A 14,900-nucleotide genomic window follows, 5' to 3' on the forward strand; every position below is an offset into this window, starting at 1 on the left:
TTTTTCAATGAGTAATTATAATGATGGCAGTAATTAATAGTGTAATTGATTTCAGCAACCTCAGGGAACAAATTATTCCAGAAGTAGTATTAAAATCCCCAAATTATTTGAAATATGTAGCAGTCAAGAAGATTTTAACTCCAAAGCGAAGAAATTAACTGTGTTTGAAACTACTGTTGACTTAAACTGACTGACAGAAGACATGCCTACCTCTAAACAACGGGTAAATAGGAGGCAAGGGTAAACCCATATCTTTGGGTTACACATATTCAAGAGCCAAGGAAAGGTAGAAGTTCAACCTGAAGACGGATCCATGAATTATGATACGTAACACACAGAATGGAAATTGTCAGTGAACTTATGTTGCCCAGTTTTCACTTATCACACTCCTAATGATAGCCCAAGCACTTGTAGCAGTGTGCAGTTACCAATGTCTTCCAATCGTTTGTGAAGTACAGGGTCTTGAAGAGAAAGATGGTGCTATGCAAAAGTGCTGCTGTGTTTCCCCACAGGATTTGTGCTCTGTGGAACCCTCATGGAAAGCTTACTTTCCCGTGGATAATGATTCATTACCAGCATAAAGATGTTAGTCAGGAATTGAATTCAAATCTCCTGAATGCTAAACTTACTCAGTGATAATCAAATACATCTTTTTCTTTGGACAGGTGCACCCACAACAAATTTACAAAGTCACATTTTAGATATCAAAAAATCAAAATACCTCTAAATAGTGGGTGTGGTGAAGTACCACAGCTGGCCCGTGTTGAGGCTCACCACACTTGCTGCTTTTGGAGAATACCTGAGAATGAGCTAAAAGCCTGATTCAAATTAGAAGGCACAGCTGTATCACCTCAGTGCTGAAGTGGAAATAACGTCCATGATATAGCTAAATAGCTCAGGTGCAGCAACCCAGCTATAGCTGGATGCTCTGGGCTTGCTGGGATCACAAGGGGTAAGTTCATGTCTTCCAAAATATGGCATAGACATCCCTTTAAATACAGATCTGGAAAGTCCCTGGTCAATCTGCAAATGCATTAAGATATTAAAAGTGCTAGGAATTTGATATAAAAGGGTTAATTTTCATAAACAGAAAAAGCAGTGTTTATCTGTATCTTACTTGATCTTGCCAATGCTCTTGAAAGACTTCCATAGTACTTCATACCTAGTACTTTTAGGAGATGCCTTTTGTGGGAGAGCATTTTGAACGTGAGTCAGGATTGAGGAGTATGAAACCTAGGACGATTAAGATAAATAAAGCCTTGGCCTTTTGAGAAAGCTGAAATAAACCTACTTTTCTGTGATGTCAGGAATAATTATTACTTATTGAGTCCTTTTCAGTTTCCTAGCTGAGAATCAGTTGGTCCTAAAGAAGAGACACACAAAGTTGTTAACTTAAAGAGATTTCAACTTCGTTAGTCATTGAAGGATGCATAGTTGTGGGTCAGGGTCATTACATTGGTTGCTATGTATCAGATGTTTCAGTTCCAGTTAGCTTTCCTCAATGTGAGTTATTTTTAATTTAGAAATTTATTTTGTCGTGACTTCTTTCAGTTATACTGTCAGTAAACCAATTTTAATTATGCTGTTCTTTTAGTATAAAGGCCACCTGATTTGCATAGTGCTCACTCCTGGTTAGGATATCATAATCTGACTGTGGGTTAATCATGTCTTGTGCTCTTAAATTAGAAAAGCTATTTTTCCTAGAATATACAATGTGGATAAAGGGAAAAAAAAAACAACCTTGGAGGAATTAATGTTCTAATACTGAAAACAGTTTTTGCAATAAAATATGTTTTTGCTGCATGGGAGGGAAATGATCTATGTAGTCTGTAAACCAGATCTCTGTTGCTTTATCAGTGTAAGTATGGATTAAGTCCCTCTGTTTCATACCTTCTGTATGAAACTTGAAGTATTATACATGGAAATTTAAAGTTTGATCTGCACCAGCTGTAGCTGAATCAATATCCTTTGGCTGGTGCTATTTCTTGAGGTTGTTCAGAAATACCTTTTAGTAAGCATTTTGCAGTAATCATTCTGCATTTAAAAACCTCATCAAAGAAAGGTTTTTGAAAATATATAGTATATACATGTGCCTCATTAATATACCTGAAAGTTTAAGCTAGATATCATGCTTTTGTTAAATCAGTGCTTCATACAGCTGTTGAAACATGGATATATACCTAGCGTACCTATGTATATATGGTATACATAGCATGTATCCATGAACTTTTCCCTTCATTTCCTCCCCCACATATAACACAAAACCAGCTGTATAAAAGATGATTTGTTTCAGGATTAGGCAGGATGGGAAATACTTCCAGAATGTTGGGATAGTACCAGTGAATATTAATGAGTGACTTCAACCACCAACCACTTTTTCCATTTTTGTGGGTAGTATCATGAGCTTTTGCCCTTACCTGTTATTTTCTACCAACTGCAATTCCAAACCCTGCAATTCTCTGCCTGTTTTGACTCGGTATTTTTTGCAGGTCATATACACTCCTTGTCTTTGTGAAATCAGTTGCTTACAGATTTCAAAAACACGTGGGACCCTATGAAAGAAAGTTTTACCCATTGAAGTTTTGTGTTACCACACAAGGGTAACTCTTCAGTTCTCTTCCTACCTCAGAATCCCTAGACACAGGATTTCCTCTTGCTTGGTAGGAACACCCCCAAAAAACCTTGTGCTGACCTAGAACTTGAATTCCTATGCACTCTTCAACTGGTGTTTCAGCATCTCCTATTATTCGTGGGCAGACCTAATTCTCTGAGCCATCTCTTATCTCCCAGGAGGGATGCAGATGCAACTCTGAGGACTAGCTGAGCTCAGTAGCTATTATTTACTCCTATCTCTGCTAGTTGGGGTTGTATGTGATGCATCATATTTTTGTTTACAATTTATACGTTTTATGCTTTTGTTTGATCTGTTTTTTGTTTAAAGAAGTATTGCTACTATAGCAACTGTTGCATCATGTGATATCTTTGATATTATCAAGATGCCAAATACTTGTTAAAGAATAAATCTGTATATCAGGTGAAATTCAGTGATTGTTATGATGTTTTTAAATAAGCATATTTTCAGTTAACATATTTGGCACTGCTATTTTTTTTTCAGTATTTTTTTTTTTCATTTCTGGTGATGAGTGTTTTGGTGGATAGGTTAGAGATTATAAGTACAGTAAAAAGAGAAATGGATATTATTTTTGTCTTGCTTATGGAGTTCAAAGCACTAATTGCTTTTTTTTATTCCCATGAGGAAAAACTGTTCGTACCTTCTTGGACATTTTGGCTTTCACTAAAGTGATACAAAACTTCCCATTGCCATTTGCCTCTGACAAGAAGGTAATCCTTGTTGATAGCCCACATTGAGATAATAAATAAATATTCTTGAAGTAAAGCTTGAAGTTATGCTTTTAGCTTAAAGATTGGAAACAAATATTACATATAAAACAAATACAAGTCAACATGGGTTGACTTTTCTTTTCCTCTAAACTCATAGGACAATACAAGCCATCGGGAGTGAGGAATCGGAGCACTGTTTGTCTGCCAGATTTTGTCTTGAGCTCAGTGTTCTTCACTAGATTTTGGAAGGGAGCTATAATTGACGTTGGATTGATAATTGTTTCTCTATCTGGATCTAGTTTGTGTGTGGGTTTTTGTTTTTTTTTAATGGAACGAGCAGTGGAGATTTCTCATCCTCTCTTCATACTTGATCAGCCAGTAAGCTGATGGCTTGATTTTTGGGCTGAGCGCCTTATGTACCTTTCCTCCATCTTTTCCTAGTTCTGCTTGACCTTTGAAATAGGTAATGATGACAGTATGGGCACAGTGCCTGAATGTGAGGCAGCAGGTGTGGTTGGTACCACATCGGGTATTCTCCTAAACTCTGGGATTTGTAGTCTTTACATAATTTCTTCCATTTCTTTTCAGATCATGGTGACTGTGAATTAATTACGTTTCGGACTGACTGCATTCTCTGCAGTATGTTTAGATTCTCAGGGTCATACCCAGTCCTTGCTGCAGGATACACGGCTGTGAAGATCAAAATGACAGTGGTGTTTTCTTCTTTTTCTTAGCATTTTTTAAGCTAGCAGAGCTGGAATTCCAAGTTCTTGCCTGCTGCTGCCTGTAGGACTTTTAGAATAGCCATAGAGCATTCAGAGCAGATAGCAGAAATAACAAGTGTTCCTGGAGATCAGTGTTGCTGAAGCCTAGGGACAACGATATAAAAGTTTTATAAAAAAACCACAAATATCAAAGGACAAGAGAACATAATAAGCTATTAAGACTATAGATTTCTACGAATGCAGATATAAAAGAATTCTGCTAAAATTACACTGTTTGCAGTTTTCCGATTGATGGAGAAGACACTGTTATTGGCGTACTCTCAACAAGTGTTATGTGAGTTGAGCAATATTCATGCAAAGACTTGTTATATTTAGGAGCTAATAGGAGTTGCCGTTGGTCATCTGAATGAATTTTTGTTTATTGCAAACTGTACTGAGAGTTCAGTTTCACCTTCTTTGTATGGGTTTGCAATAACAGTACTGCTCAAGGCTGATGAAACTCTTTGCTAGGATACCTTGAAACTTGTTTTGGCCTCTGGATTATAGGAGTCTGGCTATTAGATCTTTACACTGTAGAAATTTTCAGTATTGAAATGTATCCTAATTTTGTTCTAAAATAAGGATCCCGTAATGGAATGAGAGGCGTCTTGATGACTTGTAATATTTGTAGAAAGACTTCTACAAAGTTCACTTGCAGTTACTGTATCTGTTTCTGTTACCTTACTTTTCTAATTTGCTATCCTTGTTAGGCAATAGGTTTGATTATAAGAATGGGGCAGGTTTTCCAGGCAAATTCTCTCTATATTTTTCTATGTCTATTTGAATGCAGCTGTGCTCTCCTACCTAATGTAGCATGAGGGTAGCTGCCGGCTGCTAACTCCCTGGATTCTGAAGTTCGTCACAGCTGGAAGCTGGGCTTGTTGTTTACCCAATTCAAAGAGTAACTATTATTTACTGAAGAGGTAGCTGCTTCTAGAAACTGCAGTTTTTAAAGAAAATCTACCTAAATTTGCATGATGTTTATTGTAGCAAGTACTGCTTTAATCTTTGCCTAAATGAAAAGCTCCTGACTTTGCCCTTTGAATTTGAGAATAGCAAGAAGCTCTGGAAGTTTCCAAACTCTTCCTCCTAAGAATCCCAGTCCCTGGTAACTGATTATATTCTTTGTCACTAGTTTGCTGTGAAATATATCCATCATGACAATAGTGATGAATACAGATAACAGAAGACTCTGTCCAGGTTTTATTTTAAATCTCGCGTGGTCACAGAGATTTCAGACACTTACAGATTTTATACCTGATAGAAAATTACCATTAAAGTTAATTACTGCAGTAAATACAAATCCTGGGCACTTGCTGGAGACTCCAGGAGTTTAAGCTATGAAGAATTAGAATAAAATAGCTATGCGTTACAGCCTATGAGAAAAAATAAGTGACAAAATAAGACCTACAGTCTGAGGAAATGTCTTTACTAAGTTACTTTTGCCTTTGCTTGTCTTATCTAACCTTTTTTTCAAAGGAGAATCTGATCTCATTAGGTGTAATGTGCAGGATGTAGTTCAGGTAATTCTCTTCTTTCCCTTTCAGTTTGTTTCAGATTGAAGTACTGTTTCCCTTCCCTACAAGGTTCTGTCATACATCTTTGCCTTCAGTCAGGAAAATCTACTTAGGGCTCCCCAGTTGTGAGGAAAGTGTCTCCTTATTGGCCCGAGGACGTAAGGCACAGTATAACAGTTCTCTCCATCTGAAGATGGTAATGTGATCTCAGCAACACACTCTGCATCCGCTGAATGGTCAACCGTGAAGCCATGTTTTATAATCTAGTAATACAGCAATGCAGGCTCTTTTTTGGCCAGTGGTCTGTCCTTTTCTTTATCACCCAAGAAGAATGTGCTGGAAGGGACATAAGGCTGTTGTGCTACGTAATAATGTCAAGTTCAAAGACTGCAGTTTTGCATGTTTAGAGATTAACTGAAGGTAATATACCTCAAAATATAACAGCAGCACATTCTGAATATTCAAAGTACCGTGTAATAAAGAACATACAAGGAGAGATTAATATTATTAAATGACTATGAATTATAGGCTATTTGATGATTTTATTCTCATTCTGGAATGGCTACATTAGGCCAGGAGGAGCAGATGGAAACTTTTTGCTAGGACACAGTTACTTGACAGCTTCCTTCTGCATTATGTAAAGACTCCATTGGCAGATACTCTGATTTGTCAGTTAGGTGGAAAGGGAGATGTAGCTCTGTCTTCTGCTTGCGTTTCCTACACTGTCTTATGGTGGCAGTATTATGAACGTAATCTTTTCTAGTTTCTTCATCTTTATCTAAGCAGTGTGTCCCAGCTATCTCTTCAGAAAAACAAGAAGCCTATTACTTTTAGCTGAGACTTACAAGTGAGCATTTACCAGGACAAGGTCAATATTTTTACTCCTCTACTCAGTTGACTCCCTGCCTGCATTCTTTCATTTTGGTCCCTGGCAGCTCACACATTCTTGGTGGAGATCTGCAGGTTTTCCCTGACTTTTCTTTTCTATCCTTGATTCCACGTCTTGCATTACAAACGATTAACGAGTACCTGCGACAGGTATATGGGGGCTCTTAATCAAAGTGGCATTGAACTGAAACTAAGGGTATGGTTTTCCTGTGGCTGCTGTTCCGAATTACAGGTTACATGATGCATAGGTACGAATTGTATTAATTGACATGGTCATGGCTATAGAGATACACAGATGGCCCATCCAGGTCTAAGTTTGCCTTTGGTCTTACCAGCCTTCAAACAAATTGTATCAGCATGCTGGTAAAAAACAGCTAGCTGAAAATATCCTAAGTAGCAATTTTACATTTAAAGAAAACAATGTATATGCCTCAAATTGCTATCTGTGGTTAATTATTCAGTCTAAAACAAATAACCTTGAGGTTGCAAATAATAATTTCGCTAAGAATAATAGCATGCATTATTTAATATCTGACTTTTTGGATTATGATAAAGTAAGAAAAGCTCTAAATTCTCTTTGTTCTGTTGTAGTACTTCGCAAAGAGAGTAAGTTTCAAATTTCTTCCCTGGGAAGTCTGGGGATTTATATGATGAGTGTTGACCTGGATATACATATTTTTTAATCTGAGATTTATATACCTCTGAAAATATGGATATATAATAGAAAGCCTGACAGACACTTTAACTGTGGTGTCACTAATACGTAATTTGTTACCTCAGCAAAGGTGTTTTGCCTCAAGAGGTGGAATACATTTATGTATGGAAAGGTCAGTTTTAATTAATAAGCTGTTTTCATCATTCAGAGCCAATATGAATTGCTTGTAACATTTGTGTGAAATAGTTTTCAATATAAAAATAAAACAAATTGAGCTTTATGTCACATTTATCATCCCCCATAACCCATTTAAATGTCAAAAAATCAGTACAGACCAAAAGTCTATTTCTAGAAGCCTTAGTAGCCCTATTTATCAGAGTGAAATAAGATATTATCATCCCATTATTCCATCACATGCCTTCTGCACTTGAAGACATAGACATTTCTTCCAGTTTTCTGTAACACAGAAAATAGTTTTTCTGTTGTTAAATATTTGTTCTCCAAGCAGTAAGTAGTGAAGAAAATGCTGAGCCAATTTCAGAACAATGATCAGCTAGTTATATTATTGTGTATTCTTTCACTGTATTATAATATTAATGTATAATATAATATACAAATATTAACGTACTTTCTTGTACATTTCTCAGATGAAAAAAATCACTGTGTTCTATCTCTATTTGGAAACTTTTTTTTAGCATACTGCAATTTGTAAAACAGTATAATTTGCCTGGAAGGACAAAGCTTTTAATATATACACTATCAATACATTTTGGCAAAAATCATGCTGCTATATAGAAAATTTATGTCCTTGTATATTTTATTATGAAATAAACCCCACATTTTAAAACTTTTTTCCTTTATTTAAGTTCTTTTTCTGAGTTTTGTTTCCTAAGCAAGCAAGGCTCAGATAATCTTGTGCTTCCGTGGGTATATATCTCTTCATTCTAATACTTTTCAAATTTCAAATGTGAGTGGGACTTCACAGTCTCAAAGGTTCTAAGTTCATTTAAGATGCATGAAAATAGGCAGTGGGATAGAGGAAAAAGATCCCATTAATGACCATAGTGAGGAAGATACTGCTGAGGATTATGATAAAGGAAGATGCTGCTGAAGAGTTCAATTCTGGGGAATCCATACAGAATATAGGTCTAGAGAGCTCCAGTCAAAATAAGTGGATCTAGCTGAACGTCAGACTATTGTGTACAAGAGTGTTCAGCCACAGGACATGCATGGGCAAGAAACAAGGCTGTGTGGCTTGTTATGTAGAGAAGCTCTAATCTATAATGCCATTATTATATCCAAATCCTTAAATAAACTTTGAAAAGAAATGTTCATTTACTGGTGCATATGTTAAATGGTGCAAATTTCATGTTATGTAGAAAAATATGGGGGAATATCCTTCTACTGTTTTTAATAGTTTTTTTGTTTTATGCTTATTTATTTATTTATTTATTTATTATTTTACTGCAACAGGTAGTGCCATAGGAAGTGATGATATCATAGCAGGGAACGTGAGCAAGTATGCTGTTCTCCCAGCTGGTTATTGTGGACAGCTCAAAAAAGGACATCTTATATTTGATGCCTGTTTTGAAAGTGGTAAGCACTTTTAGCATTATTTTATGTAATGGAGTTGTCAATATATTAATGCCCTTAACTATAGCACTCATCTTCATAAAAAGTGTATTAATTATAAAGAAGACTTGCATTAAATACTGCTTAACTCACTGATTCACTTCAGTCAGAGTATGACGTAAAATCAGACTATTCGAATGTAAAGAAGGGTTGTGAAGTTTGTTATTGCCTACAATGTACATTTCATCAGGTCCATCTCTTACCACATGTAGATACATAACTGGATTTTATTCTATTATATATAGTATTTGTAGACCACTAATCAAAGATGTAGTATTTAAAATACGTTATTTTGAAATTCAGTTTGGAAGTTTATTGTGGAAGTTAACCTCAAAGTGCCAAGCCCATCCGTGCATAGTTAGAAGATATTACAAACACGTATGTGCTGTCTTTAAATATATTTTTTTGTGGTTCTTGTGGCCTAATTCTGCACTTTTGACGTTATGAAAGCTCTGCCTCTGAGCTCAATAGAGGCAGAATTAAACTTTAGGAAGCTACTACAAATTGAAAGAGAAATTATTTTTACAAGAGTTATGGTTAGCATATTAATTTAAAGAATATTTTTATTCATGTATGTTTACATGTGTGTGGAGTATGTAGGTAAATAAATAAATATATATGAATATGTTGCATTGTTTAAATTTTTATGTTACTTATATATGTGTCTCCAGATTTTTAGCTTAAATCTATTATTATTGGCTTACAGACCTACAGAGCACTGTTAAACACCATATGTACAAAAGGCATTTGGCAGGATCAACTATAGTTTTCAGCATGGTTTATGTGAGAGGTGCTGGTAATGCCAAAACTGCTACAGTGTCTTGTAAAATCAGCTTTTTATGGAGAGATACATCCCTCAGGGTAGAATACTGGCTGCCAGTTCCTGGATAAATATTAAATTACGTTATTTAAATCCTTTGATTACATTAGGTAAAAGGTGTAAATGATGAATAATAAAGACTATCTTATTTTTAAGGTATGGCTCTGAGGGTTCAGACAATAGTTATGTATTTTTAAAAATAGTCTGGATGCGGTTTCATAGTATATATGGTTTTATGACTTTTTGTATCAGAAAATGGCTTATGAAATTAATCAGTTAGCCAAGCTGAGAAATTTATTGTGTAAAGCTGCTCTCCAATGAAAAGGATCATTAGCAGCCATCAAATTATTTGCGAAGTAATGTGAATCATTGCATGATGCTTTAATTCCAGTTTTTGAACAATAGAATTAATTATATTTTTGAATTAAAACACTTATTCAGTTCAAAGGCAATGTTCAAACTTTATATACTTTGTCAGTAATAGCATGTGATAGAGGCAGATGCTATTTGAAATACTGTGTTTATTTACATTGTAGCATGATGAGGCTGTGATGGTTTTTTGCATATTCAGACACCTCCAAAATACAAATATGAGTAAAATAATACCTTCATTTACTTTCTCATGTAATGTATTAGTAAGAATGATGATAATATTGTGTACACTTTGTATGTAAATTCACTTTATCTTTTGTTATATGTCAGCCAAGTAATTGCTTAGAGCACCTTAACTGGTCAAAGCAAATTCCCTGATTATTGGATATTTTATGAAATTGTTATTAATGCTAAAATCTATCCCCTCCAATTATGCAATCAGTAGTATACAACATTTATACAGTATTGTATTGATGCTCTTTGAGTACCACCTTAAAATCGGTAATATACTATTGTAATTGCCCTTTTCAAAGAACAGATTATAAAAATGATCCCAGCTGGAGTACTGCATCCAGCTCTGGGATCCCCACGACAAGAAATACGTGGACCTGCTAGAGTGGTCCAGAAGAGGGCCATGAAAGTGGTTAGAGGGCTGGAACACCTCTCCTATGAAGAAAGGCTGAGAGAAGTGGAGTTCTTCAGCCCAGATAAGAGAAGGTTCTGGGCAGGCGTTATTGCAGCCTTTCAGTATATAAAAGGGGCTTATAAGAAAGATGGAGAAAGACTTTTTACCAAGGGCTGTAGGAATGGGACGAGGCCTGATGGTTTTAAACTGAAAGAGGGTAGATTTAGATTGGATATAAGGAAGAAATCTTTTACAATGAGGGTGGTGAGACACTGGCATAGGTCGCCCAGAGAAATTGCGGATGCCCCATCGTCGGAAGTGTTCAAGGTCAGGTTGGATGACGCTTTGAGCAACCTGATCTAGTGAAAGATGTCCCTGCCAGTAGCAGGGGGGATGGACTAGGTGATCTTCAAGGTCCCTTCCAACCCAAACCATTCTATGATGCTGTGATTTTATGAAAACAAGTCACATTAATTTTTAATCGTTTCAAGTTAGTGTTATCTTATAGACCTAGATACACCTGAAGGAAATAAGCTTTTGGGATAGGATTTATAGATTTTTCTGGGACTTGTACTTTTCCTGTTATTATGATGTTGTAAGTAAACATGAGTATGCCATTGAAATCTAAGATCCCTCATACTTAAGAGGTATTAAAGGTTCTTTACAGTTAAAGTTTTGTAAGGATTTATTGTTTTAAAAATAAACACAATGCAATTAAACACAGTAGTTACACTATACAGTGATTACAACCCTATATCTAATGTAACTTTCGTAGAACTTTTGACATTGGTGGTTTATATAACATTTTCAGTACAAAGGATCTTGGTCTTAATGAAGGTATGTTAGGATGGGGCAAAACTGTCTGGAAAGTGGTACCCATGAAATATTTGTTGATGATTTGCTTTCAAAACAGAAGTTGTGTTAAATGTGATTCTGTAAGTGGCTTTCCTCACTTTGGCTGTGTTCTGTATTTTCTTGAAAGATCTGGTTGATAGAACTGAAGGTTCCCTTCTAGACCTATTTTTCAATGACTGTGATTTTATATTGCATAAATGAAAGTAAATACCCTTCAGAACGGAGAAAGTGTATTAAACTTATAGAAAGCAGGAAAAAGATTAACACATACGGAAGAAATGCCATTTAATATGCTTTCATTTTTGTAATGGCTATCATTATTGTATTAAATAGCGTTGACAAGTATGAATTTTTTTGAGACAAAGAGGTGTGTTTTCATGTAGTCTGAAAACCAATGTCCAGTTTGCTATTTTGAAGTGCCTTGCTTTCAAAAAATCATAAAAATACAATTGAAAAGCTGTCCTGGTTTGAATGACACAGGACTAATTTCTCCTCTGATGCTTGGAGAAACTGTACTTTTAGAAGTCTCTGGTGTCTGAATTTGTGAAAATATTCACTTTATTGCCAGCTATGGTATGTGGGTTTCAAGTTCTCAGTGTTTTTGAGCTTGCCAGGTGCAGGGATGAGGAGGAGCGAGACCCGGGCATTTGACCCGAGCTGGTCAATAGGATTTTTTCATACCATGAATGTTACATTCAATATAATTTAGACAGTTTGCTGAGGAGTTCTCTCTCCCTTGATGGCTAGAATCCTGAGAACTTCCTGCTCCAGTGCCGGACCACTGAGGCCTTCCCTTCCTCTCGCAGCCGTAGCGCTTGCAGTGTTTGACATTTACTGTCCACTGCTGGGCGTGCAAAGCTTCCTAAAATATAATTGGCCAAGTATAATGCTTGTATGTTTTATATTGATATCAATATTGGTTCTTTAGTGTTACTAATGTTAATTATTTAGTCTTATTCTATTAAATCAGTTTATATTTCAACCCTTGGGTTGTTGTGGGTTCCTCAAACCATAACAAATGGACACTGGGATTTCTTTTTAGTCCACTCTATTGTTCAGAGGTAAAATATGCTGGTTTTGCTATTCCCGACAGATGCTTTTCAGAGACTTTTAGTGAGGAAAGTTTCAATAAGAAAGCAGCAATCCATTCTAACGCTGCAATTTGTTCAATGTAAGAAACACTTTCTTTCTATGTAGAAATGTTCTTACCCAAAATGCATTAATTCTTGTCCAGTCCACAGAAAGCAGATTATTCCTTTTTTCTTTGACTTAATGGAAAACTGCTATCATATCTTTCGTTGGCCTTTCTCTCCCCAGGTTAAGTAACTGCAATTTTTTAAAATAGTTCCTTAGTGGTCACATTTTCCAAATTTTCTATCATTCCTTATTTCCTCTGGCCTCTTTCCAGCTATTCCATGCCTTTCTTGACAGGCAACAGTCCAAGGTAAACATGATACTCGGATAAGCTGGTGCCAATACTATGCAGAGTTTATTGCATGACATGCCTTGCAATCTATTTACTTCTGCTATGGGACAGTCCAATCTTTGTCACAATACCATGGCACTGTTGACTTCTATAAAATTTATGATCCCTTATACTGCCTGGATCCTTTTCAGAAGAAGAGCTTCCTAACCAGTTTGTAGCTTGCGCTTAACTTACCCTTAATGAACCTAATACTAGTGAAAGAATCATTGCTGTAAAATAAACATAGTTATTGAAAGCGAAGAATGGCGGTCAAACCCTTTATCTTATAAATAACAGACAGAGGAGTGAAGGAGAGAGAGAGAATTATCAACTTGCAAGTATGTCAGGAATTTGAATTTGTGTTTCTCATAATTCAAGCTAGTGTTCTAACTGGAATCTTCCTTGTTATCTTGATTAATATTTAAGCATATATACAGCCAAGAGAAACTTTTTTTACATTAATTTGTCATTAGCATAGAAGAAACTGATGAAAATTCAGATTTCCTGCATACCACAACATAGTTTTTGGATAATGTCAATTTGCACAAGAAACATGAGTTAGGGAAAAAGGGAAGCACAGTTACCTACACGTAGAACCAATTTAAAGGAAATAAATGTCACATTTGAAATGTATACACTTGGTCAGTTGTAATTCTTTTCCTATTATTCATTAATGTATTAAATTTTTAACACAGTTTCAGAATAGCAGCAATGCAGTGCTGTACAAATGTTCGCTTCTCATCCTATCCGTTCTGGCAAAACTGGGAATTTTGCAGAATGTAGTGATTCAGGGGAAACGATGTATTCATTCTTGCTATACAAAGAAGTCCTTCCTGAGAGAGTCAGGCCTGGATTTTGATGTAAAAATGTTCTGCAGGGAATCTGGCATCATATGCTCAAGGCAAATTGGTGTTTCAGACATTTTACTTTGTGTGGATCTATATGACTTTAAAGTTTAGTTTAGCCAGCTGCCCCTACTGTCTTGTGTTGGCTTTGTGTGTGTTATTTCTGGTGGCATCGATTTAGTCACAATCCGCTTCTGTGTTGTGGCTAAGATTTGTTTATATTTGCTTAGTCATTTTTTTCCTGTACCAGATGTTTTGTGGCACTGGAGGTATCATCTCCAAAAACATTTTTTAAATTTTTTTTTTTCTGGGAACTTATGTAACTGCAGTAGCTTTGCTTCTGCATGAATTAACAATTATTTAATTTCTTAATTTTACATGATACACATGAAACCTTTCACATATATTTTGCAAATTGGACAAAGAAAACATAAAGCAAAGGTCTCAATCATTAAAAAGAGACCAACACTTTTATGGCACTGGTGCCAGTTCAACCCTTTGTGCAGAATGCCAGTCTAATGTTCTGGCACTGCAAAAGGGATGGTGAATTTTGGCAATGACCCCGAAGCATGGGAACTTCAAGGATTTGACCATTGCTCATGCAGGCTGCAAAAATGTCATTTATGTCAGGATTCAGAGAAAAGAAGCATAGCTGACAGTGACCGCTTTTCTTCCTAGCCCAAAAGCATTGCTGAATAGGCCAGAACACAATGACTTGTATTAGAAACACATTTGCAGCTATCCTATAGCTCTGAAATGGACCATGAAACATCAGAAGCTCTTGGTCATGGACATTTTTCTTTGTTTTTGTGTAAAGGTTGAAATCTACAGATTTGACTTTATGTTGTCCTGTGGGAGCATTGGTGGTTGACTAGATTCTCCTGAGTGTTGAAGCAGTTTGAGTTCAGGTTCCCTGCACACTCATCTCGTATAAATCAGGAGAAACCTCAAACACGCTGTATTCTTGGGGTAGTCTAGAGGATGCCATCAGGCAATATGGATAACTTGCTCTTTAAGATACCCCATCTTGGACTGTCTACAGTCTCTCAACGCCTATTCTAGCAGGGTACAAAGCATGGCTCACACTGCCAGGCATTCAGGCTATACGTCTACAACTGCT

At 36.1% G+C, this 14,900-nt stretch overlaps 1 protein-coding gene across 1 annotated transcript in view; it reads left to right on the forward strand.

Moving 5' to 3' along the window:
* The first annotated feature begins 4,358 nt into the window (after positions 1 to 4,358).
* AGBL4 (ATP/GTP binding protein-like 4) overlaps positions 4,359 to 14,900 on the forward strand; it is a 972,041-nt gene continuing 961,499 nt past the window's right edge. The window contains exons 1-3 of the mRNA XM_009884833.1: positions 4,359 to 4,401; positions 7,103 to 7,117; positions 8,640 to 8,762. Of these exons, the coding sequence (XP_009883135.1) occupies positions 4,359 to 4,401; positions 7,103 to 7,117; positions 8,640 to 8,762 (181 nt within the window). The remainder of the gene's footprint in view (positions 4,402 to 7,102; positions 7,118 to 8,639; positions 8,763 to 14,900) is intronic.

This window comes from Charadrius vociferus, unplaced genomic scaffold, assembly GCF_000708025.1.
Source record: "Charadrius vociferus isolate BGI_N301 unplaced genomic scaffold, ASM70802v2 scaffold163, whole genome shotgun sequence".
NCBI classification, from domain to species: domain Eukaryota; kingdom Metazoa; phylum Chordata; class Aves; order Charadriiformes; family Charadriidae; genus Charadrius; species Charadrius vociferus.